The sequence below is a fragment of the Artemia franciscana genome, chromosome 19 (genome assembly GCF_032884065.1).
Source record: "Artemia franciscana chromosome 19, ASM3288406v1, whole genome shotgun sequence".
In the NCBI taxonomy this organism is placed as follows: domain Eukaryota; kingdom Metazoa; phylum Arthropoda; class Branchiopoda; order Anostraca; family Artemiidae; genus Artemia; species Artemia franciscana.
In genome coordinates this window covers 6,620,058-6,646,194 of record NC_088881.1, presented here as the reverse complement: position 1 = coordinate 6,646,194, position 26,137 = coordinate 6,620,058, and the positions used below count along the sequence as shown (strand labels likewise).

Here is a 26,137-nt window from a genome sequence, read left to right as displayed (position 1 = left end):
AAAACGAAAAAAAATGTGAAATAAAAGAAACGTAAAATAAAAAGAATAAAAGATAGAAGTAAGTACATACGGATCTCTCTCTCCTTGCTTTTCTCACTCGTTCCATATTATTTTTTGCATTACAAACTTTCATTTGCTCCAAAAAATCATGTTCCATCGCAGCATTATGCCTGAAAAAAGAAATCCTAAATTTTTTGGCTCTTTCTTCCTGAGACTTAAGGGGGGGGGGAGAGCTCATTAGTCTATCAACAAGTCAGCTTAACTCTGCGACAAGTTTGTAGCATTAGTATTACGCCATCTCTCAATTGGTCTGAAAGAAGAGAATAGACAGCAATACTTTCTTTCAGCTGAAAAATAAACAGCGAGTTAGAAATACACTGTTGCCCATTTTGAAAAGATTTAAATACAATGTGAAGGCACATAAAGATTTTTTTGCTTACAATTTCGGCTTTGGTCTTAAAAAACCGCATTATGTTCATGAAAACTAAGAACACTAAAAATATAATTTAGGTTTGAATGTTTTATAAACAAAAAGCAGCATTTCAAACATCCTGTTGATACCATATAAAGGTATGAGCACAAATCAAGCAAGACCTTATCCCGGGGGGGGGGGACTCTTTTTCTTCCAACTCGTGAAAAGTTAGCAAAATGTATATAATCTAGTTTTGATGCATTTTTTTAAAGTTTTTTGTGTAGAACTTCCCTCGAAACCCCCCCCCCCCCCTCGAAAAAAAGTAGAGTGAGGCTTTAGGTCATTCAAAATATCCAAGAGAAAATATATGAAAGTACGCCGGAATCTTAAGTAGTTTTCACACACGCAATTACAGAAAAAAGTTTTATTTTTAAGTATAATTGCGTAATTTAGAAATTATTAAGGCCACAGCCATAAACCAGATAATTTTTTATTAAGAATGTTTGAAGAAACAGCCGGAAGAAAAAGTAGCCATGTTTAGAGCACCACTTTAGTTCTCATTTCCCTTAAATCTTTCCCCCCGACATCCTCCCAGACAACTCGAGGGCGACCCACTTTTTGCTTGGCCCTAGACTGTTGACCGACAAGTACTTTGGCAATCTGTCATCCTTCATCCACATAACCTGTCATAGCCATCTCATTCTTTCTCTCACTATAGCCCTAGAAAGCGATATTGAACCACCCTTTTCGTATAGCCTATTTGAGATACTGTCAGTCGTTTAGGCAAAAAAAATTATCCGTATGCAAAATCTATGGAAAATATCTAGCAAATTCCGAAGAAAATATTTAAAAATATATAAATATAATATCTACAATATATATATATATATATATATATATATATATATATATATATATATATATATATATATATATATATATATATATATATATATATATATATATATATATAACATATACAAATATAATATCTAGAAATACCTACAAAAATAAAGAAAATATCTAGAAAATAACCCCCATTTTCCGAAGCGCACAAGAGCTATGCTTGACCACTATCATCTTTATAGCTTCCAATATTTCAAACTTGGCTCACATACTTATCTTCCTATTCTTCCAAACTTTATCAAACAGTTCGTGGTAACGAACTGTAGTAAGGAGCGACCCGGCTCAATAGTAACCAAAACTCTAAAAAATGGAATTTTGATACCAATAGCTATATCAAAAGAATCGCATTTCAATGCTGGTTTTAAATATATAAGTTTCATCAAGTTTAGTCTTACTCATCAAAAGTTACGAGCCTGAGAAAATTTGCGTTATTTTAGAAAATAGGGGGAAACGCCCCCTAAAAGTCATAGAATCTTAACGAAAATCACGCCATCAGATTCAGCGTATCAGAGAACCCTATTGTAGAAGTTTCGAGCTCCTATCTACAAAAATGTGGAATTTTGCATTTTTTGCCAGAAGGCAGATCACGGATGCGTGTTTATTTGTTTTTTTTGTTTTTTTTCCCCAGGGGTGATCGTATCGACCCAGTTGTCCTAGAATGTTGCAAGAGGGCTCATTCTAACGGAAATGAAAAGTTCTAGTGCCCTTTTTAAGTGACCAAAAAAATTGGAGGGCACCTAGGCCCCCTCCCACGCTAATTATTTTCCCAAAGTCAACGGATCAAAATTCTGAGATAGCCATTTTATTCAGCGTAGTCGAAAAATCTTATAACTATGTCTTTGGGGACGACTTACTCCCCCACAGTCCCCGTGGGAGGGGCAACAAGTTACAAACTTTGACCTGTGCTTACATATAGTAATGGTTATTGGGAAGTATACAGGCGTTTTCAGGAGGATTTTTTTGGTCTGGGGGAGGGGTTGAGAAGAGGGGGATATGCTGGGGGAACTTTCCTTCGAGAATTTGTAATGGGAGAAGAAAATTTCCATGAAGGGAGAGCAGGATTTACTAGCATTATTTAAAAAAAAAAAACAATTAAAAAATAAAAGTGAAAAAGCTTTTTCAGCTGGAAGTAAGGAACAGCAATAAAACTTAAAACAAACAGAAATTATTACCCATATGAGGGGCTCACCTCCTTCTAATACCTCGCTCTTTACGCTAAAGTATTTTCGGTAATTTCAACTACTTATTCTACGGCTTTTGTGATTCAGGGGGTCATTCTTAATGAATTGGGATAAAATTTAAGCTTTAGTGTAAAGAGCGAGGTACTGACGATGGGGCGAATCCCCTCATATATGTAATAAAAACATGAGAATACAAAAGTTCTTTACGTAAGCTAATTTATAAGTTACGTAAATCTTTTACCAATAAAAAGATTCGTAAAAAATTAAAAGTTCTAGTTGCCTTTTTAATTAACCAAAAAATCGGGGGGCAACTAGGCTTCGTCCCCCGCTCTTTTTTTCTCAAAATCATTCGATCAAAATTATGAGAAAGCCATTGAGCCAAAAAAAAAAAAATATGCAAATTTCGTTTTGATTATTCCTCTGCGGAGAGCCAAAATCAAAACATGCATTGATTCAAAAACGTTCAGAAATTAAATAAAAAAAACAAGTTTTTTCAACTGAAAGTAAGGAGTGACATCAAAACTTAAAACGCACAGAAATTACTTCGTATATGAAAGAGGCTGCTTCCTCATCAACGCCCCGCTCTTTACGCTAACGTTTTTTACTGTTTTAGAAAGAAGAATTGAGAGAAAGAGTCAAACTTTAGCGTAAAGAGCGGGGCGTTGATGAGGAAGCAGCCTCTTTCATATACGAAGTAATTTCTGTGCGTTTTAAGTTTTGATGTCACTCCTTACTTTCAGTTGAAAAAACTTGTTTTTTTTATTTAATCAACCATCAAAAACACTCTGGGTACTTGCTACTCTAGTTTTAACATCTTCCACTGCACCCAACGTCTTTACTAATACTATCTAGGTAAGTGAAGATGTTCACTTGATTGATCTTCTCGTTACCGAGAATCACCTCTTCACTTTCACTTATTCCCAATCTTGGCGAATTAGTCTTGCTGAAGATAATCTTCAAGCATATTCTTCCACCCTGAAGTCGCAAAACCTCTAAACTCTGCACCCTCAACTCTCTATTTTAATAACACTTTCATCTCGGATGCTTAAATCTTCAGTATAATTTAAATCTAAGAGTTTTACTTCTCCATTTGATTTCGTGTTTTCCCATTGCCTTTCCTGTGCTCCTTAGGACAAATTCTATCAAAATGATCCATAAAACTGAGGACTAAAGGCGTTTGATGACTTCTCAATTAGCAATCTGAGAGTGGAAATTTGGTCGTCACTACCTTGGGGATGGAGGAAGAGCGTGGGTAGCTGGGTTGGGCTTTAGGCGGCTTGATGCTGTAGGGAGTTGTTTAGCAGTGGTAGAACACCACTTTTCTATCACTATTAGTTACTCGCCCAAAGTATCCTTCTAAACAGCATATTCTTTGCATGTACACAAGATTAGAAGTTTGCATTTAAAGCTAGAATGACTCTAAAATCACAAAAAATGGCTGTAACAGCCCCTCTTCTCGGCGCCCCTAAAAAGCTAAAATATATTCTGTCGCAAACGCATAAAAACATGTAGGCCTTGCAAACTTAACTCGCCGTTTTAAGCTGAACTATATTAAAGCTGCTTGAACCCACAAAGTCGACACAAATGCCAAAACATCCTAAATGCCCTTAGTCAGTCTCTAAAGCCTCCCGCCCGAGGGAGTGTATTTACGTTCTTGTGCGTCCAATTTTATTTCATCCAACCTTTTATTTTAAAGAGAAAAGGTTAACTATCGTCAAAAGTTAAATTTTAGACCCAAAATGCTTGAGCTTAGTTCAGATTAGGATAAGTGAGTTTTAAATCATACATTTAGAAAGCTTTATGATTAATTAAGAAGAAAATTAGAATACCCCGCACAAAAAAAAAACTGAATAAAAAAATTTAATTAAATTGATTAATTAAATCTGAATTAAATCAAAATAAATCTGACTCCTTCAGATTAGGATAAGTGAGTTTTAATCATACATTTAGAAAGCTTTATGATTAATTAAGAAAATTAGAATGCCCCGCACAAAAAAAACTGAATAAAATTTTTTAATTAAATTGATTAATTAAATCTGAATTAAATCAAATTAAATCTGACTCCTTCAGATTAGGATAAGTGAGTTTTAAATCATACATTTAGAAAGCTTTATGATTAATTAAGAAGAAAATTAGAATGCCCCGCACAAAAAAAAACTGAATAAAAAAAATTTAATTAAATTGATTAATTAAATCTGAATTAAATCAAATTAAATCTGACTCCTTCAGATTAGGATAAGTGAGTTTTAAATCATACATTTAGAAAGCTTTATGATTAATTAAGAAGAAAATTAGAATGCCCCGCACAAAAAAAAAAACTGAATAAAATTTTTTAATTAAATTGATTAATTAAATCTGAATTAAATCAAATTAAATCTGACTCCTTCAGATTAGGATAAGTGAGTTTTAAATCATACATTTAGAAAGCTTTATGATTAATTAAGAAGAAAATTAGAATGCCCCGCACAAAAAAAAAAAAAACTGAATAAAAAAAAATTAATTAAATTGATTAATTAAATCTGAATTAAATCAAATTAAATCTGACTCCTTCAGATTAGGATAAGTGAGTTTTAAATCATACATTTAGAAAGCTTTATGATTAATTAAGAAGAAAATTAGAATACCCCGCACAAAAAAAACTGAATAAAAAAAAATTTAATCGAAACGTAATAATCGAAAACAACTAAAGTGTAAACCATAAATGTAAATAGCAAAAACAAAATATCAAACGAAATGAAATAAAATGCCCATGGTTGTCATACTGACACAAGGTATAGGTGCTCACATGGAGGCAATTTTCATTTGTTGGATAAGTTGGTTGCCAACTTCAGCTATTTCAGTGGCTTTGTCAAAAAAAAAAAAAATCAGATTTTGTCTGATAACTAGGGATTTTCTCCGCAATTTTTCTAGATGGCGGCATTTATGAGAAAATTAGTCATTATTTAACTGAAAAGCTAACGAAAAGCTGTAGAAATCGGACGACAGGAAAACCGTAGATGAGACATAACAGCAACTAAAATTCCAAATTGACTATTTGTTTTGTTTCCCAATCCTTAGAAATACAATCCCCCACTTTTCACCACAAAGTAAAACTATACACATAGCAGAGAAAGGGACACATAGAAAGGGGATAACACGGAGTCCAAAGGGGTAACAATCCCCTTGAAAAATTTGGACATCACAACCTGAAAAATCATTTTCTAATTTTTAACATTTCGAAACGAGTCAATTACCACAAGACACGAAGGGGCAAATTCACATTTCAGGGTAAAAAAAAAAAACAAAAATAGGACAAACACGTCAAACAAGTTTCACTGGATTGAAAAAAATGAATAAATTCCCCAGAAACTAGCCATGGCTATCAGCCCTGAATCAACCGGCACACGAAATTTTTTTATTTTTTTTTTAATTTTTTTTACTATAAACTTTATTGAGGAATACTCATTTTTTTTAATATTTGATTTATATGTAACTGCAGAAGACAACTCGTACGAAGAGCAACCTAACTAAAACTTGGGTAGGAGAAAATTACAATTTTTTCATTTACAATCTTTCACATAGACAGGATTTCATTCCGAGAGGGGGTTTGTCTATATCAAGGAGTTTATCAAAACAAACTTTTTGAAGATCTCTGGGATAGGTATCTACAGCAACAATCCACAAACTACCCTATGAGATCATTCAGGGTTAGCATCTGTAACTCTTTCGCGGACAGCTCAATCCAAAAGGGGCATAGTTTTAAATTTAGCTTGGAGAGAAAGATAAAGAAAGTCAGAACTTTGGTATTCATTCAGCTTTGACATAGTTAGGAATTCATTTTGAAAGAGCGTAAACCCATACCCGAAGTTTACTCATTAAGGATTACAACATGTCAAGAAGTTCCCCTAATAATTGAGAAGTACTCTATAGATAGATAGATAGATTCAGATAGATTTAATCACACGAAAGCCCAATTGGGCCAAGGTGACATACACAAAACAAGTGAAAAAATACAGCAACAAAACATAAACTGAAAAGACACTAAAATTGGTTATTTAAGAAAATCATCAAAATACCTCATACCTACCCGGACGAACTTTCCAATATTATTTATATTTAAATAACAACTACTTCTCAAAATTTCAGAATCCAATCTCCCCCCCCCCCACCCTCCCTACCGAATACTTCCAAACACAACTCCCTGAACTCCCTACATTTCCCTAAAAAGTGATTCAAAGAATCATCCATCTCTACACACATAAGGAAACTGTAAGGACCACCCCTCAATCTATCTCACCCTAAATACTTCTTACTTTCTCCAAGAGGCATAAAACTCCCCCTTACATACACTACCCACTCAAATCTTCCGGAGCCAATCCCATTTTTAGGTAAGTTTCTTCGCCCCATTTCTCCTTGACCTCCGTATATAGCCCAAGGGACAGCGATCTGACCTTCTCAGCTTGCCAAACCTGGACTTCCTGAAACTCTAGCCCAGTAGCAACTAACCAAGATACAGTCCCTACCATACTTCCTATCCCTTTTCCCTCATTCCAGCAATTACCTAGCTCTACACGGTCTAATATATTCTTCACCCGATTTGGCCACGGATCCTTCCTCCTATCTTGAAGCATCATTAAAAATGCTTGTTTATGTAACCTATTATCTTCTATCGATGACACCCTTTCCCAATATTTACCATAGTAATTAACCTACCTTGTCTCATACACTTTATTCCTATATCCTCTCTCAGCACTAACCCATTAAACTTATTATTAAGGCTTAACATACGCTTAAAAAACCTCAACTGCATTCTTTCTAAATTTACCCCTTTATCAAACTCCCAAAGTTCCACCCCGTAATAAAAAGCCGATCTAACCCTAGCATTAAAATATAGTTTATCAATCCTATATCCCTAATTTACTTAATACTACTTTTACTTAACATTTCTAGTAATCTATTTCCCTTACTTTTTACCATCTTAAGATGTTTCTTTCATTTCCCATCTGACGATAGCCTACAACCTACGTACTGAAATTCATCTACACGGTCTAGTGTCCAACCTTCATAAGCAAACTGACACTACGAATCTATCTGCTCTACACTTTTCCTAAAAACCATAACTTAGCATTTCTAGTAGTCTATTTCCCTTACTTTTTACCACCTTGAGATGTTTCTTTCATTTCCCATATGACGATAGCCTACAACCTAAGTACTGAAATTCATCTACACGGTCTAGTGTCCAACCTTCATAAGCAAACTGACACTGCGAATCTATCTGTTCTACGCTTTTCCTAACAATAACAACCATAACTTAACATTTCTAGTAGTCTATTTCCCTTACTTTTTACCACCTTGAGATGTTTCTTTCATTTCCCATATGACGATAGCCTACAACCTAAGTACTGAAATTCATCTACACGGTCTAGTGTCCAACCTTCATAAGCAAACTGACATTGCGAATCTATCTGTTCTACGCTTTTCCTAACAACCATAACTTAGCATTTCTAGTAGTCTAATTTCATGATCGAACTAATTTCATGACGTCAGCCGACACAGAAACATGACGTCACCTGACAACTAATTTCATGACGTCAGCCGACACAGAAACATGACGTCACATGATCCACAGATCCACAGACAGACAACTTATTTTTATATATATAGATAAGAAGATGCTAGATATAGCAGTTGTTGCAAATATTCTTTACTTTCTGCTATTAATGCCATGTTTTCCGCAAAAAGTAATACACACTTGCACTTGAAAGCTTAATTATTGGGGCGCCTCTGCCCCAAATTTTCTTCAGAATCATTAATATAAAATGAAAACAGCCTTGGGGAAATTGTACATCCCTGCTTAACACCAAGTCTACTCCTAATAACCCTACAGGAATCCTTACCTACCCGTACTACAGCTTTAACTACATAGATACTATAATCTTAACAAAAATGCTTGGTAGCCCTAGTGCTAACAACGACTCTATCATTAAGCTTCTCTCAACTCCATCAAACGCTCCTTTTAAATAAAAATACAACAAAATAAATAAAAATACAAACCCACCCTCTTTTCACCTAACTTGTGTCCTAACCATCCCTAATAAAATGTCCTAACATCCTAATGAAAATATGGCCTGAATAAGCTCAGGGCCATATCAACTTTCTTTATCTTTGATTAAAATTAATAACACCAAAATAGTAAGTGCATCAATAAATTACAACATACTCTTCTGAGAATTTCTGTGGTAAGCTTAGGGCCATAATAACTTTCTTTATCTTTGATTAAAATTAATAACATCAAAATAGTAATTGCATCAATAAATTACAACATACCTTCTGAGAAGTTCTGTGGTAAGCTCAGGGCCATAACAACTTTCTTTGTCTTTCGATGCTGAAGGCCTCGGTTCACAATGAGAGCCACTTCCAGTTGCCGATGTCTCCTCACTACTAAGCAACTGACTTTGATTGTCTCTATAAATGAAAAATAAAAATTATCATTTAGTCTAAACAGGATTGATTATAACCGATTAGATCGGTTGAATCAATCTTTCCTAAAAAAAAAAAAAATATTAGAATCACTATTTCCACACAGAAAATTTCGAAACATACCTTACAAGCTACTATCTGCAACAGAGGCAAAATTCCCGAAAGAGAACTTTGAAGCTTTCCAGAGGCTGGGATGCAAAGGTCGACGCGCTAAAATATCACCTTCTCGATTAGTGCCTCCTCGACCGTAGGTGGCCACCTACCAACTATCAAGTGAATACAGATACTTAAATACGAAGGTTAATGCTAGGCCAAAACTGCTTGCCTCATTTTCAACCAGACCTGAGCACTTTCGTGCTACGACGAGAGAAGAGGAGTGCACCTTTGAAAATGTTCAGAGGCGTATACGCCACACATTCCAATCAATTATCCTATAAATCTATGTTCTTGAAGAAATTTTGGCTGTCGTATGGACAAGACCGTATCCGAAGAGGGCGGGAGTTGACTGGGTTTAAACCCCTCTCCAAATTCGATTATTGTTAGATCCGTAAAAAATAGCCAAAATATTTATAAACGAATTTTTTGGCGTTTTTTGTAACCCACTCCCAACCGGATAAATTACCCCTCCTCACAGATAAAAACCTGGATACACACATGTTTAGGGTAACTACCTATATTGTTGGTAAATACGTAGTTGATAATAGAAGTGGTATATCGACTAGATGTTATTTTGTTATGCAGCCAACTTTTGCTATGAAAAAAAAATATTAGAAACAAAATTTCTAAATATAAACAAAACAAAAAACAATGAAGTCTTACATCACTGGTAAACTTGATTCCCCTTCATTTCCTGTTGACTTGTCTTTCTGTTTCCACTGATGCCTGTCCGGCTCAGTACTCTCCTTGGAGCCTCCACTAGCGTTCGTCAATTTCCCGTACCTTTTCTCTTCTGAACTGTCAGATGGTAAAAGTTTTTGTTGACTTTGAAAGTATCTATAAAAAAATCCAGTTAGGTCATGTCAAATTTTAGGCCAAATAAGGTGAAATATTACTTAATTCCATGCCTAAAGGCCATAGTTTCCTAAAAGTTACTAATCAAATACTGCTTACTGAAAAGTGATTTACCAGGGTAGATTGGTACTTAACTGGTTACCTAAATTACCGATTACTTAATTTGTCGATTACTGAAATTGCTATTTGCGAGGACACTATTGCTGCAGTAAAAGTTTAAAATATGGTTAGTAGCTGTTTTTGTATTGATTCTAGCATTACGCAGGGTTGCGTTCAATCCCCATTTACATGAATCCTTTTGATTGGATTTTGTCCAAGGAACACGGTAAAGGCTACGAAAAAGCATGGAATCAAATAGGAAGGTAAAAATCTCCTAGACTCAGATTAAGCAGAGGTTCTAAGGGTCCTAGATGAAAATGTTAGCAAAGTGGATATTTTTTTGGAAGTTTTCAGAGCTCATGGTGTTAGCTTGAAACTTAATTTTAAAAAGACGAATTCTTTAGGCTGGCAATTAATGAAGGTGAGTTTAAGGTAATTTAATGTAACAACAAGATCAATCAAGTGGATAGCCACTTATTTGGGTATTATTAGTAGAGGCGGTGGATACAGTGATATTAAAAGTGGAATAGCCAAGATCAAAATGTTTTTTTCAAAGCTACATTTATGACGATGCTTAAGTATAGTTTTGAAACGTGGACGCACCTGAAGAAGGAGGAGGATCTGTTCCCCAGAAGAAGGAGGATGATGTTCCCCAGATGAATTGCATACAAGTACCTTCAGGTATCAGTTTAACTGACCGTATATCAAGCAACAAACTGTACGAAGAATGCAGTTCTATCCCAGTTACTAGGACTATAATGAGAGAAAGGTTGAATTGGCTAGGACACGCTTCCGACAGATGACGGATTGCAAAAAATTGTCTCTTTCGGCCATCCGTCTATGGCCAAACGAAAACTGGTCGTCCGCGGTTGGGGTGGGAAGATGTCATAAAGAAAGATTTAATGAAAACGGTAACTTCCTGGGAGAGTATAAAGAGGGGGTTTTGAATAGATTGGGATGGAGAAGTGTGCGTAGCTGTGTTGACCTCAAGCAGCTTGGTGCTGCGGTAAGTTGTTATTAGTAGCAGTGGTATAATCAAATTTTGTGGGCCCTGGACCCTCAGATTTATCCCCAAATCGAGTTGGAAGAGGGTGTGTTTTTTTTTATGGAAATTGGAACCTCTTAAGAGGGGGTACCGAGGGAGCTTTGAACATATTGGGATGGAGGAGAAGGAGCATGCAAGGCTGTGTTAGCCTCGCGTGGCTTGGTGCTGTAATGAGTTGTTAGTAGTAGTAGTTTATTGAAAGATAGAAAGCGAGACAAACAACAAATTTTTCGAAAAAAATCGATTTGATTTTCAAATTTATTGACACTCAATTAGTGGTATTCTTGATTACTGGCTAGCAACTGATTAGAGACTATCGAAAAATGATTAGTTTAATTACACATTAAGTGATTCACCAATCACTGAGAAATACAGTTTCAATTTAAATAAACTTTAAAATTAAATGCAATTTTTTCCAGATAAGATTTTGAACTTGAAATTTAAATGATCTAACACTCAAATTTTATTTCGTTCTCATTATAATACTATCGACTTGTTTTGTCAACATTCAACTTGTTTTATAGTAAACCATTTGAATGCAGATTTTCATTTGGAATTCTTCTGAAATAAGTCAAAATTTTGATATAAATGTTAAAACATAAGTAAAAAAAAGATGAAAAATTTTATACAGAATTAAAATTTTAAGTTTTTTTTTTTGTTTGTCTGCGCAAAAAAGCATCACTGAGAAATGCAGTTTCAATTTAAATAAACTTTAAAATTAAATGATCTACCATTAAGTTTTATTTTGTTACCATGATCATATCATCAACTTGTTTTGTCAATATTCAACTTGTTTTAATTTTCTTCAATATTCAATAGTCAATATTCTTCTGAACTTAGTCTAAATTTTGATTCAAATAAATGTTAAAAAATAAGTAAAGAAAAATGAAGTAAAGAGGCATAATAAATGGTTTCTACGGAATAAAATTTTAAGTTTAGTTTTCGTCTGTCCTTTTACAAAAAAGCATCATTATTTAGGACAGTTTTTTAAGTGTTATTGTTTTTACCATATTCAAAATATTACAACATAATATTTTTTGAAAATTTTGTGTGAAATTTACATTTCACTCTATGCAGGAAAATATATTCCTTATGAGGTCTACTGTAAGATTTACACTAGGTACTCTAACACCATCAAATTACTTCAGTTAAAATAAAATAAGTCAAAAATAGCATTAAATATATTTTATACATAAATAAGGCATATTATATTATTGGATGACTTAAAACATCCTTCAACATTTTTTTCTTCTTTTTTTTAAAAAAAAAAGGACAATGTACACGTCAGCTAAATTTTTTCTTACATTAAAATTGGTAAACAATGACCTTTTTCCAGTCCAAGAAGCCGTTTCCAAGGCTTAGGAGAAAGATTTTCCAGCGCATCTGATTTATACTCTTCTATGTTCTTCGAAATCTCTAAAATTTTATTTTTTTTTTATTTTTCAAAATTTAACATAGATTTTTTCTAATTTTCACTTTATGTGAATAATATACGCTATCTTAAAAAAAAAAGAGGTTTGAAACGGTTAAACGAGTATGCTGAACTTTTACTTTGCGTGAAAAAAGAATAAACAGCAATTTTTTTCAGTCAAAGCAAACGTTTCCAAAGCTCGGAATATCGATTTTTTCGTCCACCTCACCATTAGTTTTGTTACTCTTCCTACTCAGTGAAGATGACAGAAAAATATATAAACATACAAAAATGACTTTTAAAAAGAATACCTTTCAATATTTTCATTATAATTAAGTTGTCCATAGCTCATAGGAGTATCAGATGACTCCGGTGACGCTCCACGGTGTGGTGATATATCACCGATGACGGCAGAGAGGTCACACTAAAAAAATTAATAACTAAACATAAATCAACTAATTAATCAATATTAATTATAAATCCGATATAAAATTTATTAAAAAAGTTTTGATCCTTTCATGCCTGAATTTTGAAATAGGGTTAATAAAATCCACACAAAGCTTCAGAGCATATTTTTATGGTTCAGATAAGATAAAACCACAAAAGATAAAGACTTCCCCTAGGCGGGTAGTGTTTCCTAAGCGTGCAAATTAGTACCGTTGCCCAATTTCAGAGAGACGCAGAGAGTCTCAAAGCATCCATCCCTTTCTGTTTTTTATCAAAACTTAGAAAGTTTAGTTCATATTAAAAAGTTTTTAGTTGATTTACTAAGCTACATAGAAAAAGCAATTTTTAACAGATATAAAATCTGGGATAGGGATTGGTAACTTATAAATAAGTAAATTACTTCCACAAGAGCCGGAAAATAATTTGATACTTGTGTATTATTCAGAACACACTCAATAAGAACGATGCAGGTACATTCTAATGAAATATTTTATATATCGAGATGGTTAGGTTAGGTATTTTATATAATGCCATAGGAATATATATATAATATAATATTATATATAATATACAATTTATATAATATACATTATATATATACATATAATGCCATATGGAAGGGTTTAAACGACGAGCTCCTCCAAAAAAGATTTTTTTGGAATGAAAAAGCACAGTGAGCACAACCATCCAGCAGATCTTATGTCAGAATTTACTCATTTTACCGTAATATGGGTGTTGATGCACCGTCGACCTTCACTTACCAGGCAGAACGGTGGCTCCAGTCTTCAGGTCAAAGGCGAGAAACAGGTGGAAAATCTAATCTTCAATTCAAAGAGGCTGGAAACATTGTTTTTCTTAGTGGCATACTTACCATATTATGCAGATTGGCACCAATGGTCAGTCAACTAGATAAGGTAAAGTTGAACTGGAGCAAACTGAGGCCCTATAGAGTACTGGCCCGTATGAACACTCGCTGGTACAGTGGACTTTTCGAATGCAAATAGCTACAAGGTACCGTATTTAACATTTCTTCATCTTGAAGTCAATACTGCATAATCCAGGAGCATATTGAAAGAGTCGAGTCAATCACATAAACCTACTAGATTCTTTCATTGTTAAGGGCCTTGAAAAAATACTTTATACCTTTGAATGTTCTTACCACTGATTAGAAGAATAAATTACGTGAATCCTTACTTAAGATAACATAAAGTCGCTCACTGTCAAGCCATTTTACTACTATGCACCAAAACTGCTTCCTCCCACCAGGCGTGTAACCGTTTGTCATGGAGCTTAGAGGGCTTCTTGTCTTCCAAGGTGAATCCTTTCAATTTGTTAGGGTGCACAGACGGTAGTGTACGGAATGCTCATCCTTGGACGGCTGAGCGACAGCCAAAAGAGAAAACCACGTGATGTAATAAAGATTGTAGTTCTAGTATTTTGGAATACGCTCGGCAAGCCTTGTTACAAAACCGAAACCCGTTCCAAAACTAGAGCTCTCAGCAGTACTCTTGACCATAGAAGCCTTGACGTGGCAAATGGAACTTCTTTCTCCAGCTCTTGAGACAAGCAAATAACCCCACTTGTGTGGCTTGTTCACACTGTATTGCTTTATTAAAACTCTAGCTGAAGCTCGCCTACAGACTAAGTCACCTGGAATCCGTTGGTATACACTGACTATACTGACTATAGATTTATTCCTATGTACAGAATTCGTGTAAGCAGAAGAGTCGGCCTTAGAACAGTCAAAGAAAGAGGAATAGAGTAAACCTAATGTTGCATGGTTATATATTTCTTTTTAATTTATTTTAAAAAATAGCTATTTATGCCAATAGCATAAGTAACACAACCCATGGTGTCACATCAACTCCAAAGCGCCAAGGACTCTATAAGTTCTGTCCTCACCGGTATTTGCAGAGATGCCAAAGCCACGACCGGTATTTGCAGAGATGCCAAAGCCACGACCAGTATGGCTACTACAAGTGAACTACCTGTGAGGTTTAAGTCCTAATATATTTGTTCCAGGGTGCCATAGTCTACACCGCTACTACTTCATATTTAAATATATCTTTGGAGGATGACGTGCCCTCCAGTTCGTATTGTGAAAGACGGTAACTCCAAATACCCGAAACACAACCCTACCAGGGTTCCGGGAAAATAACAACCATAGATATATAGCTCACTTATTTACTAACAATAAGACTTTTTGTTGGCAGTTGTCAGGGCAACTTTTAAGCTATATTGTCTTTTAACACGAAAAATGCTAAGTATAAACTACCATGATTAAAACCAGAAGAACTAAGCTCGATGCCAACAAATTGAGAAGTTTGGTCTCACGATTTGATGTACAATAATGGCAAATGCGGTTCACAATATTTGGCCCACGGTGCCACAGTCTGCACCACCACTAATTCATAAGTAAATATATCTTTGGAGGGGGACGGACCCTCCAGTTCGTATTGCAAATGACGGTAACTCCAAATACCAGAAACCCAACCCTACAAGGGTACGGGAAAAATAACAATCGTAGAAATATAGCTCGCTTATTTACTAATAATAAGACTTTTTGTTGGCAGTTGTCAGGGCAACTTTTAAGCTAAATTGTCTTTTAACACGAAAATGCTAAGTATAAACTACCATGATTAAAACCAGAAGAACTGTTGGTCGATGCCAACAAATTGAGAAGTTTGGCCTCACGACTTGATGTACAATAATGGCAAATGCGGTTCGAAGTGGAAATTGATGTCGTTGAACAGTTAGACCAAGCTAACCTTTACTAGAGTCCACTGTAAATCGAGATATGTAAACTTCTTTTCCTGATTTTTCCCCAGTAATTATATTCGCCTTACTTATGTTGTAACATAATTCAGTAACAATAAGGCGTGTCCCATTACACATCCCTTCTGAAATATATAAGTTACGCAAAAGCATAACTATCGTATTTTTCTTTATTTTTAGGTCATGTGGTGGTAAATCTGCTGATTCAATTGAATTGAAGAATTCTGGAGAAAATTCAATTCTTCCTTCTTCTTTATCTTTTACCGAATCGTAACTTTTATACGATTTGTTTTCTCCTGGGAGGCAATCGACAATTTCCGCATTTATTTTACTAGCTTCTTTGTTGATTAAAGCTAAAATACTCCAAATAAATCCTCAATTAAATTGCCACTGGAAGATAGAAATATTTTTTAATTACCAGTTTGTTTGCTCTTTACGCAATTTAATGTCTTTTCATACTGCAGTCTTCTCACAGACATTTGATTATTGAAACTTGTCCGATTTCTAACAACGATATGCAGTAAGTGTCAAACCTTTGGTTTTCTTTTTTAAGGTTTTTGAATTGTTATAATCCCTTGTTAAATATATACAAATACTTTTGTAATTACAAGTTTTTTGCTCTTAACACAACTTAATGTATTTTTGGAAATATCTGATTATTGAAGCTAGTCCGATTTCTAACTCAATATTTTGGTAGTTTGCACAATAGTTTTAGCGATCCTGTACTGAAGTTAAAAATGTTTTCAACTTTTTTTTCATGTCTTAAAAAGACATTGCTTATACTTATAATAAAAGAAATTCGGTAATGATGTTTTTCTAACACCGATTTCTACTAAGCTTCAAAATTTTGGCTTTCTTTTTTAAGGTTTTTGAATTATTGTAATGACTTGCTAAAATACATATAAATATTTTTGCAATTACCAGTTTTTTGCTGTTTACACAATATAATGTCTTTTCATGCTTACGTCTTTTCAAAGATATGTAATTATTGAATCAAACCCGATTTCTAACAACAATTTCTACTAAGCTTCGAACTTTTGGATTCCATGATTGAAGTTTTTGGACTATTGTAATCCCTTGTCAAAATATATACAAATATTGTTGCATTTACTAGTTTCTTTACCAGTCTCTTTAAACAATTTAATCCACAGTTTTCCATGTATGAAAATCTTGCATTTTTCAACACAAGCGTGACAAGTATGACAACGTCATTGCAATACTGATGTGTAAAAAATGACGTCACTCACATAAATTTCTTTTTTTAAGGCTTTTAACGAATTTGCTCAAACTTCTGACCTATCAAGGTCGTTCTCTAGGTGAGAATATCCTAGGATGCCAATTTTCCCGACAAAATATGGAGCCATTTTCAAGAAAAAAAATAGATAATCTTACATATATCTATATATATAAATAAGTTGTTTGTGTGGCGACTGACGTCATGTTTGTGTGTAGCGTGCCGAGGAATCACAACAACAGCGTGAAAACAGGCTTGCGGATAATAGAGAAAGTATGAAAAGAAAGCGTGCCGAGGAATCACAACAACAGCGTGAAACCAGGCTTGCGTCTCGAAGAGAAATCGCCAAAAGAAAGCGTGCCGAGGAATCACAAGAGCAACCTGAAACAACCTGGACAGCGAGAGTCAAACCGTATCAAAACTGAAAATGATAGCGATGATGATTGGGTTTGGGATTTTGACTTGGATAAGGTCATCAATGCCTACCAGATTTTAGTTAAAAAAAACAAAGGTTCGGCGATATGTATTTCATAGTGACGAAAGACAAGTCAAGGTAAAACAAACCAAACAACTTGAAAGTGATACCGATGATAAAAAAAAAACGACGTTGAAAGGACTATCGTTTCCCAGTTGCAACATCTTTTCCTCATAAATAATAATTTAGTGCTTCTGTTCAAAACAGCAATCGAATTGATGCCTACTGATCAACGAAGTGGCAATCGTTATGCTCGGTGTTTGTATATGACGTAAAAGGCTTTGTATATGACGTCATTATAAGTATATAAGAAGGCGTTTCAAAGAGAAGTTTTTATTAAACTCATCAATGCTACGATGCCCTACAATATCCTATAATTTTTTGGGATTGAGCCGACGGCTATCACTTTAATATTAAATTGATAAATCCAGCCACTAACAAAGAAATGGATAAGGAATGCAGCGCAATGAAATATTATACCTATAGTCAGACATGACCTCGGACTTTGGACTGCAAACAAACTTCTAAAGCATTTGGGAATGCTTTCTATTTCTATTTCTACATGTGTAGAATGGGATTGTGAACGACACAACAAAAGTTACAAAACAATTGATCTATTGTCATATGTTACAGACCGGGACACCGGGACACAAGGAGTATAAATGACGACCGGGACACTCAAAGAGAAATTACAGACCGGGACACCGGGGCACAAATAACAAGTGGGACACAGGGAATATAAATGACGACCGGGACACTCAAAGAGAAATTACAGACCGAGACACCGGGACACAAATAACGACCGGGACACAGGGAATATAAATGACGACCGGGACACAGGAACACAACTACAACGGGGACGCCGGAAGGGCACATGGAAGATATATAAATGACGACGGGGACACAGGGAATATTCGATTAGCAATTACCATCAACAGAGCCCAAGGGCAATCATTAGAAAAATGCGGTATAGATCTGAATACAGATTGTTTTCCCATGGACAATTATATGTTGTATGTTCAATAGTCGGTAAATCTGACAATCTATTTATATGCACAGACAATGGGACAGCGAAGAATATTGTATATTCGCAAGTTTTACGTAGTTAAAAACATATTTGTATCTATATATATTCACAGGTGGGACACAGGGACACAACTACAATGGCGCGTTACGACTTATGCGCGCGGGGGGGCTTGGGGGGGGCGCGAAGTGCCCCCACTAGCTAGGTGTTGGTGTAGCGCGAAGCGCCACACCAACAGCTAGTAAATACATAAATATACAATAATGGCTCAACTATATAGTATACCTATATAGTATACTATCACCTATATAGTACAAAGATGTCTGAACATGGGAGACACACATGCGGTTTTTCAAATTTTGCATGCTTCCCTTCTGAGTCCACGCCTGCATGTACCTCTCTTCAATCCAAATTCTCCCTATAACATACATCTCCCTCTAGCCTCAGGAGTAAACTTAATTCCTTTCCGGAAAGAGGGATTGCGAAGGGCTTTATATGGATTTAAAAACACACAGGGCTGTATCCAGAATTTTTCTTTTCCAAAAACAACTTTAAAAAACGCATAAAAAATTGTTTATATTCATATTTGTTCACGCTTTTTATGAGTCGGACAAACATTTCGGGTCGGGGTCCCCCCCCCCAGATAAGGCCTTGAAGACACATATCGATTAAAAAAAATAAAAGTTTACCAGCGGGCTTCCTGGGCTATTTGATCTTGGAGAAGCGGCCATTTGAACTCTGGTTACCTCATCGAGAAGACTCCCCATTAAAATTGCTAATTCTCGTCGTTTATGTCGATATGACAAATGATCAGATGTCACAGCCGGGCCCTGAAAATCCTTGCATAAAATATATTTTCAATTTAATAGCCCAAAAGATGGGCTTTACGATGCAAAGATGAACCTCTATAGTGCAAAAAAAAATCCCAATTTGGGGTAGTATTAACCTGAATTTATATTATATTAATTATTTAGTATATTACTTATATTGTTGTATATACTTATATTAACTTAAATTATACGCACATAAACCCAGCTTTTAAAATTTTTGATGTAAACATTTAACTTTTAATTTATCTTATATATCCCTTGTAAAAAAAACAATTGATAAAATAAAAGGTCATCATTGACCACTTCATCATGATCATTGAAAAAATCACTAAATTGAAAAAATTCAGCTTTATGGTGTACTCCTTTGCGTTTTCAACCCACCTTCCCTCCCTCCCTTTCCTTTAGAAAGAATCATATATATTCAAAAACTAGAACTTTTTGAAAGAAAATTTTTTTAGAGAGAAGAAAGAAGAGAAAGAAGAGAGAGAAGAGAGAGAGAGAGATAGAGAGAGGGAGAGAGGGAGAGAGAGAGAGAGAGAGAGAGCGAGAGAGAGAGAGAGAGAGAGAGAGAGAGAGAGAGAGAGAGAGAGAGAGAGAGAGAGAGAGAGAGAGAGAGAGAGAGAGAGAGAGAGAGAGAGAGAGAGAGAGAGATAGAGAGAGAGATTATCAAAAACTCGGTTTTGGTTCTTTCATTGAAAAAATGACGAGAAGACAAATACGTAAGAAAAAAAGAAAAAAGGTCCGAAAATTACCTTTTATTTTGTAACCTCAAAACAAATCAAGAAAAATCCTAGCCCCTCTCCCTAAATTCTCCCCCTGGCCCCAGTTTCCCCTCCCCCTCAAACTAAATTATATTGCCAAACTAAATACGCCTAGATAGTTAATGTATATCCAGAAACAGATTAGTTTTCTTTAATACACCTTTGCCTTTATGGTACTATATTGCTCATTTTTTATTTTTCACTTTGTCATTTCACTTGACTTAGGAAAGTCGGCTCCAACTTAGCCCCCACCAGAATTTTGACGAAATTACACCCCTGATTGGGACAACTGTATCACATACACCACAGATAGATAATCTTACCGGTTCTGGGCGTTTTGGAGAAGAAGCAGCACCTCCAAGCATGTTTGTAATATCGCTAACAATTTTTCGTGCGTCATCGCTTAATAGGACTGGATCTGTTTCTTCGCTAGAAGGCGATGCAAAAACGTCCGGATTACTTGGTCCCTAAAACAAAGGTGTGAGCGATTTTGAATATATTCTCGCTGTGTCTCAAAAAAATAGAATTAGTAGTGCTACGTCTATGAAGTTTCAAATAATGACCCATCTGCAAATACCGTCTTCAAATAATGACCCATCTGCAAAGGAGCACTGTATGTAACATCGATTTTTTTTTCTTATTTTTTTTTTTATAGAAACGTCTGTTTTTTTGCCATATATCTAGGTATTTCCATGGAATTTTATTTAAAAAATATGCTAACAATACACGGAGAATTTTCGTAGAGACTTACAGTGACAATTATACGTCAGATACGACTTGCAATGACTGGTTAGGATACTTGAAAAACAGCAATTTTGCAATTGAGAATAAAGAGCACTATGGCGTAACAAAAAAAGTTCTACGACAAAGAATTGGAGGGATTATCAAACAGTTCGTGGTAACGAACTGTAGTAAGGAGCGACCCGGCTGAATAGTAACCAAAACTCTAAAAAATGGAATTTTGATACCAATACCCACATCAAAAGAATCGCATTTTAATGCTGATTTTAAATATATAAGTTTCATGAAGTTTAGTCTTACCCATCAAAAGTTACGAGCCTGAGAAAATTTGCGTTATTTTAGAAAATAGGGGGAAACGCCCCCTAAAAGTCATAGAATCTTAACGAAAATCACACCATCAGATTCAGCGTATCAGAGAACCCTAATGTAGAAGTTTCGAGCTCCTATCTACAAAAATGTGGAATTTTGCATTTTTTGCCAGAAGGCAGATCACGGATGCGTGTTTTTTTTTTTTTTTTTTTTTTTTTTTTTTTTTTTTTTTTTTTTTTTTTTTTTTTTTTTTTTTTTTTCCCAGGGGTGATCGTATCGACCCAGTTGTCCTAGAATGTTGCAAGAGGGCTCATTCTAACGGAAATGAAAAGTTCTAGTGCCCTTTTTAAGTGACCAAAAAAATTGGAGGGCACCTAGGCCCCCTCCCACGCTAATTATTTTCCCAAAGTCAACGGATCAAAATTCTGAGATAGCCATTTTATTCAGCGTAGTCGAAAAACCTTATAACTATGTCTTTGGGGACGACTTACTCCCCCACAGTCCCCGTGGGAGGGGCAACAAGTTACAAACTTTGACCTGTGCTTACATATAGTAATGGTTATTCGGAAGTATACAGGCGTTTTCAGGAGGATTTTTTGGTTTAGGGGAGGGGTTGAGAAGAGGGGGATATGCTGGGGGAACTTTCCTTAGAGAATTTGTAATGGGAGAAGAAAATTTCCATGAAGGGAGAGCATGATATAGGCTACTAGCATTATTAAAAAAAAAAAAACTATTAAAAAATAAAAATGAAAAAGCTTTTTCAGCTGGAAGTAAGGAACAGCAATAAAACTTAAAACAAACAGAAATTATTACCCATATGAGAGGCTCACCTCCTTCTAATACCTCGCTCTTTACGCTAAAGTATTTTCAGTAATTTCAACTACTTATTCTACGGCTTTTGTGATTCAGGGGGGTCATTCTTAATGAATTGGGATAAAATTTAAGCTTTAGTGTAAAGAGCGAGGTGCTGATGATGGGGCGAATCCCCTCATATATGTAATAAAAACATGAGAATACAAAAGTTCTTTACGTAAGCTAATTTATAAGTTACTTAAATCTTTTACCAATAAAAAGATTCGTAAAAAATTAAAAGTTTTAGTTGCCTTTTTAATTAACCAAAAAATCGGGGGCAACTAGGTTTCGTCCCCCGCTCTTTTTTTCTCAAAATCATTCGATCAAAATTATGAGAAAGCCATTAAGCCAAAAAAAAAATATGCAAATTTCGTTTTGATTATTCCTCTGCGGAGAGCCAAAATCAAAACATGCATTGATTCAAAAACGTTCAGAAATTAAATAAAAAAACAAGTTTTTTTAACTGAAAGTAAGGAGCGACATTAAAACTTAAAACGCACAGAAATTACTTCGTATATGAAAGAGGCTGCTTCCTCATCAACGCCCCGCTCTTTACGCTAAAGTTTTTTACTGTTTTAAAAAGAAGAATTATGAGAAAGAGTCAAACTTTAGCATAAAGAGCGGGGCGTTGATGAGGAAGCAGCCTCTTTCATATACGAAGTAATTTCTGTGCGTTTTAAGTTTTAATGTCGCTCCTTACTTTCAGTTATTTCAGTTATTTAATTCTATCAAGACCAACGCCAGACGCTAGCAGAACTTAGAAAAATATTTAGAAATAAATAAATCAACAGTTTCATAAAACATTAAAGCATTAAGAATGATCGTCAGGCTAATTATAGGCAATTATACCCAGTTATCAGTCCTACCATGACTTACCATGACCGTTAATGCAATTATACCCAGTTATACCCTAGGGCATTTGTAGGAAAACATGAGGTAAGAGCTCATATGGCACTTGTGACGACGTCGGAAGAGCCAAGATATCATATGGTATGAACTCTAGCAAAATTCTAAGAATCAACGGATTGATTTAAAAGGAAAATCAGAGGCTTGATGCCCGTTGGGATTAAGTAAAAAGCTCAAAGACACCAGGTCTAAAACACTACTACTACTATTTATATAGCAAACTGACTTTTAAAATTAATATTATATACGTATCCAGAACAATATTCTATACATAACTGCATGCTGGATAACTCTAAAAAGACGAAAAATCTTCATTTTTATGAAACTTCCACAAATAGCAACTACATAAATCGGAACAAATCCCTCTTTAGTTTTTCCGCCCAAGCCAACTGCTGCCAGTTACAAGCCAATTTTACCTCCGGTAGCCGTAAAACAAAATGGATTGATGTGTAAAATCAATACATGTCAATCCGTTTTTGTTTTACGATTATCGGAGGGAAAAAGAAAAAAAATGGTGAGGTTGTTTTTTCTCTTCTGAAAATTTACAATTATAGAGATATTACCTTTTGATACCCGACTTACGATATATGCTTCAATCCCATTGTCTAGGGCTATAATGAAACAAAGGTTAACATATTTACGTTGGTTGATACGGATAAAGGATGGTTGGTTGTCAGTATTCATAGTTTACCCTGCAGGGGCAATGAAGAGCAGGACGAGAATGGTATAGGATGAGGTGATATAAAAAGATTTAGAGGAAGTACAAACTTCTTGAGAGGGAGTCAAGATTTAAAAAAAAAGAACAGAACAGGGTAGAGAAGCGTGGGCAAAAGTGTTTACTTCGGAGGATTTGGTACGTATACCCACACTAATTTCATCTTAGACGGCAATAGACTATTAATAATAAAAATAGTAAGCTTGTAGTGATGGTAATTACGGTGAGATGGTATTAATGGTAAATATGTAAAAATGGAAAGAATGTTAAGATGTTTAATATAATATGATGGTAAGAGAACGACTGGTGATCCCATATTAACCCGAGGTTAATCTACAATAAAAAGACTTAGAGCATTGGGGTATCCCATGGGAAGTGGCAAAAGCAAAAGATCTGAGTCAAGTGGAGTGGAGGACAGTAATTTAGCCGGTCAGTCCTGGGTGGCTTAGCGCTATGACAAAATTGTTGCAATAATGGTAGCACGACTTCATGGATGTAAAGTGGTAAACACACTTTTTCAACAGCTGGGCCAGTCTCCTGTACTCCCTCCTTCTGTATGTACATAAACATATTTTTGGAAATACATAGCACTTGTAACAATTAGACGTGTCATGGAATTTGGAATTGCAACCCATAAACCCATAAACAAGAGAAAGAGAGAAAAGAGAAGGTAAAACAACAGAAAAAGATTGATTTTCTTCGTTTGCTTGCTGCTTTCTACGTCAACGCTATCTTTAGACCTAAAGAGACTCATTCAACAGTTGACCTCTAGCATATGTAATATATATGAGACCTTAAAACAAAATAAGATAAGAAATTCGATACCTTCACGACTACAGATTCAAGTTTCTTTTACCAAGGATTAACGAAGCTGGATCAGTCGGTTTTTTTAAATCTCTATCCAACAAGAAAAAGAGATTAAAAAAGTAAAAAAGTAAAAAAGTAGAGAAAAAAGGACCGTAAAACAAAACAAAAATAGAGAATCGATACCTTCACCATTTTATGATTCTCAACCATAAATTCAAGTCTCTTTGAACGAAGCAGGATCAGTCGGTTTTTAAAAATCTCTTTCTAACAAGGAAAAGAGATTAAAAAAAGAGAAAAAGGCACAGTAAACAAAACAAAAAGAGCTATTCGATACCTTCACCACTTTATGCTTCTTGACCGAAAATTCAAGTTTCTTTGACCAGGGATTAACGAAGCAGGATCATTCACTTTTTTTTTACTCATTCTGACAAGAACAAAAGATTTACAAAAAAGAGAAAAGGGGACCGTAAAACAAAAGAAAATCAAAGATTCGACACCTTCACCACTTTATGCTTCTTGACCGCAAATTCAAGTTTCTTTGACCAGGGATTAACGAATCAGGACCAGTCGTTTTTTTTTTCTTTCTAACAAGAAAGAGAGATTAAAAAAGAGAAAAAGGGACCGTAAAAACAAAACAAAAAGAGAGATTCGATACCTTTACCATTTTATGATTCTCGACCACAAATTCAAGTTTCTTTGACTAGAGATTAACGAAGCAGGATCAGTCGTTTTTTTTAAATCTCTTTCTAACAAGGAAAAGAGATTAATAAAAGAGAAAAAGGGACCGTAAACCAAACCAAAAAGAGCGATTCGATAACTTTACCGATTAACAATTCTCGACGGCAAATTCAAGTTTCTTTGACCAGGGATTAATCCGTTAAGGCCCAAGAAAAAATATCGGAGATTTTAGTTGCCTTTTTCACCAGTTTCTTTCTTTCACATAAGTAAGCCAAAAATGCATTTGCAGATTTTTCCTATTTCGGTTTTCGAATATGCAAGCTGTCCTAATCATAGGACAGTGGGCTCTTGTGGTATCGAATATACACAGGTTCACTAAAATACTTTTTGATACCAAAGATTCAATTAAACGCAATACAAAACCAAAACAAATAAAAAATTAGTGTGGTAAGACACAAAACAGCCAGTACAGATGCTGACATCACATTTCTCACAGTAGCTCAGTGGCTTTTTATGGCACTTGGTATCTACCAAGTGACATATAGCGATCGCAAATTCTGTCCGTCTGTCGGTCTACCTGTCCTGGTTTTGCTACTTTAGGCACTTCCGGGTAAGCTAGGACGATGAAATTTGCCAGAAGTATCAGGAACCAGACCAGATTAAATTAGAAATTGTTGTTTCCTCGATTCGACCATCTGGGAGGGAGTGGGGGGACGGTTAAATCGGAAAAATTAGAAAAAATGAGGTATTTTCAACTTACAAACAGGTGATCAGATCTTAATAAAATTTGATGTTTGGAAGGATATCGTGTCTCAGAGCTCTTATTTTAGACCCCGACCGGATCTGGTGACATTGGGGGGGGGGAACCTAAAATCTTGGAAAACGCTTAGAGTTGGGGGGTCGGGATGAAACTTGGTGGGAAAAATAAAAAAAAGTCCTTGACAAGTCCTAGACATGTGATTGACATAACCGGAACGGATCCGCTCTCTTTGGGGTAGTTGGGGGGGGGGGGAGGGTTAATTCTGAAAAATTATAAAAAATGAGGTATTTTTAACTTAC

The 26,137-nt window shown here is 35.2% G+C and overlaps 1 protein-coding gene across 5 annotated transcripts in view; it reads right to left on the bottom strand.

Moving 5' to 3' along the window:
- The window catches only part of LOC136039222 (period circadian protein-like), a 569,811-nt gene that overhangs the window by 51,845 nt on the left and 491,829 nt on the right, over nucleotides 1–26,137 (bottom strand). For all 5 annotated transcript variants that reach the window (XM_065722755.1, XM_065722758.1, XM_065722757.1 and 2 more), the window contains 6 exons: nucleotides 20,394–20,537; nucleotides 19,169–19,309; nucleotides 12,836–12,948; nucleotides 9,778–9,951; nucleotides 8,806–8,943; nucleotides 71–170 (listed from right to left, as the gene is read on the bottom strand). In XM_065722755.1, coding sequence (XP_065578827.1) covers nucleotides 71–170; nucleotides 8,806–8,943; nucleotides 9,778–9,951; nucleotides 12,836–12,948; nucleotides 19,169–19,309; nucleotides 20,394–20,537 — 810 coding nt within the window. The remainder of the gene's footprint in view (nucleotides 1–70; nucleotides 171–8,805; nucleotides 8,944–9,777; nucleotides 9,952–12,835; nucleotides 12,949–19,168; nucleotides 19,310–20,393; nucleotides 20,538–26,137) is intronic.